The sequence below is a fragment of the Trichinella spiralis genome (assembly GCF_000181795.1).
Source record: "Trichinella spiralis strain ISS 195 chromosome Unknown Scfld3089, whole genome shotgun sequence".
NCBI lineage: Eukaryota > Metazoa > Nematoda > Enoplea > Trichinellida > Trichinellidae > Trichinella > Trichinella spiralis.
Genome location: NW_003530028.1, coordinates 1 through 731, shown reverse-complemented (window position 1 = coordinate 731; position 731 = coordinate 1). Strand labels below are relative to the sequence as shown.

General features: G+C 35.7%; 1 protein-coding gene across 1 annotated transcript; it reads right to left on the bottom strand.

Annotated features, from left to right (window-relative positions):
- Positions 1-43: 43 nt before the first annotated feature.
- Positions 44-229, bottom strand: Tsp_15475 (conserved hypothetical protein; the record flags this gene model as incomplete). The annotated part of the gene is made up of 1 exon (XM_003368106.1): positions 44-229. A coding segment is annotated over exon 1 (186 nt), but the record flags the coding sequence as incomplete, so codon positions are not given.
- Positions 230-731: the final 502 nt, after the last annotated feature.

Genomic DNA, 731 nt, shown 5'->3' with positions numbered 1-731 from the left:
ATGGTTTCCAAATAGCTCTCATTTTTCAAACCGGATGACTTACCAGCGGCTCATAATTGTTGAAAAAGTTGTCAAAATACAACGTATGCCTTGTGGTATTGGAGTTTTCTTGAATAATGTCGACTATATTACTGATAACTCTGGTGCTGAATGGCACTTTCGATGAGTGGATTTCCTTACCTTGTACATCAAATGACATGGGTAGCCACGGTTGCCACACAGCAACCATAATTTGTAACCAAACCTAACCGCACTAATATATAGCTCCTGTCAACTGTTCTATACAACAGAAAAACAATTGCATTCCAGTGTCAGTGTCTGTATGTTTGAGATTTGCATGTGGTATAAATGCAACAGTTGTTATCAGTTGTTCTGTACAACAAAAAAACAATTGCATTCCATTGCCAGAGTTCACAGATTTTGATTTTTGAGTTTGGTTAATTATGTCAAATGGCAGGCTGTGAGAAAACATAGATAGAAAGCAGTTTACACACAAAAACACAGTCTTAGTCACTGTTGTAGACAATATATCATAACCTGCCATTTTATGTCGAGAACAGCCCAATGTTCACTAAATGGAACATCAGTGTTTTGATCGATTATTGATATCTAAACGTAAGAGTACAAACATCTATTATATATGTGCAAATAGAGTAATGTCTCAGCTACAAGAATATGTGCCTTCTAAATAGTTAGGCACGGTGCATGTAAAAAAATTAACAAAAAATTGG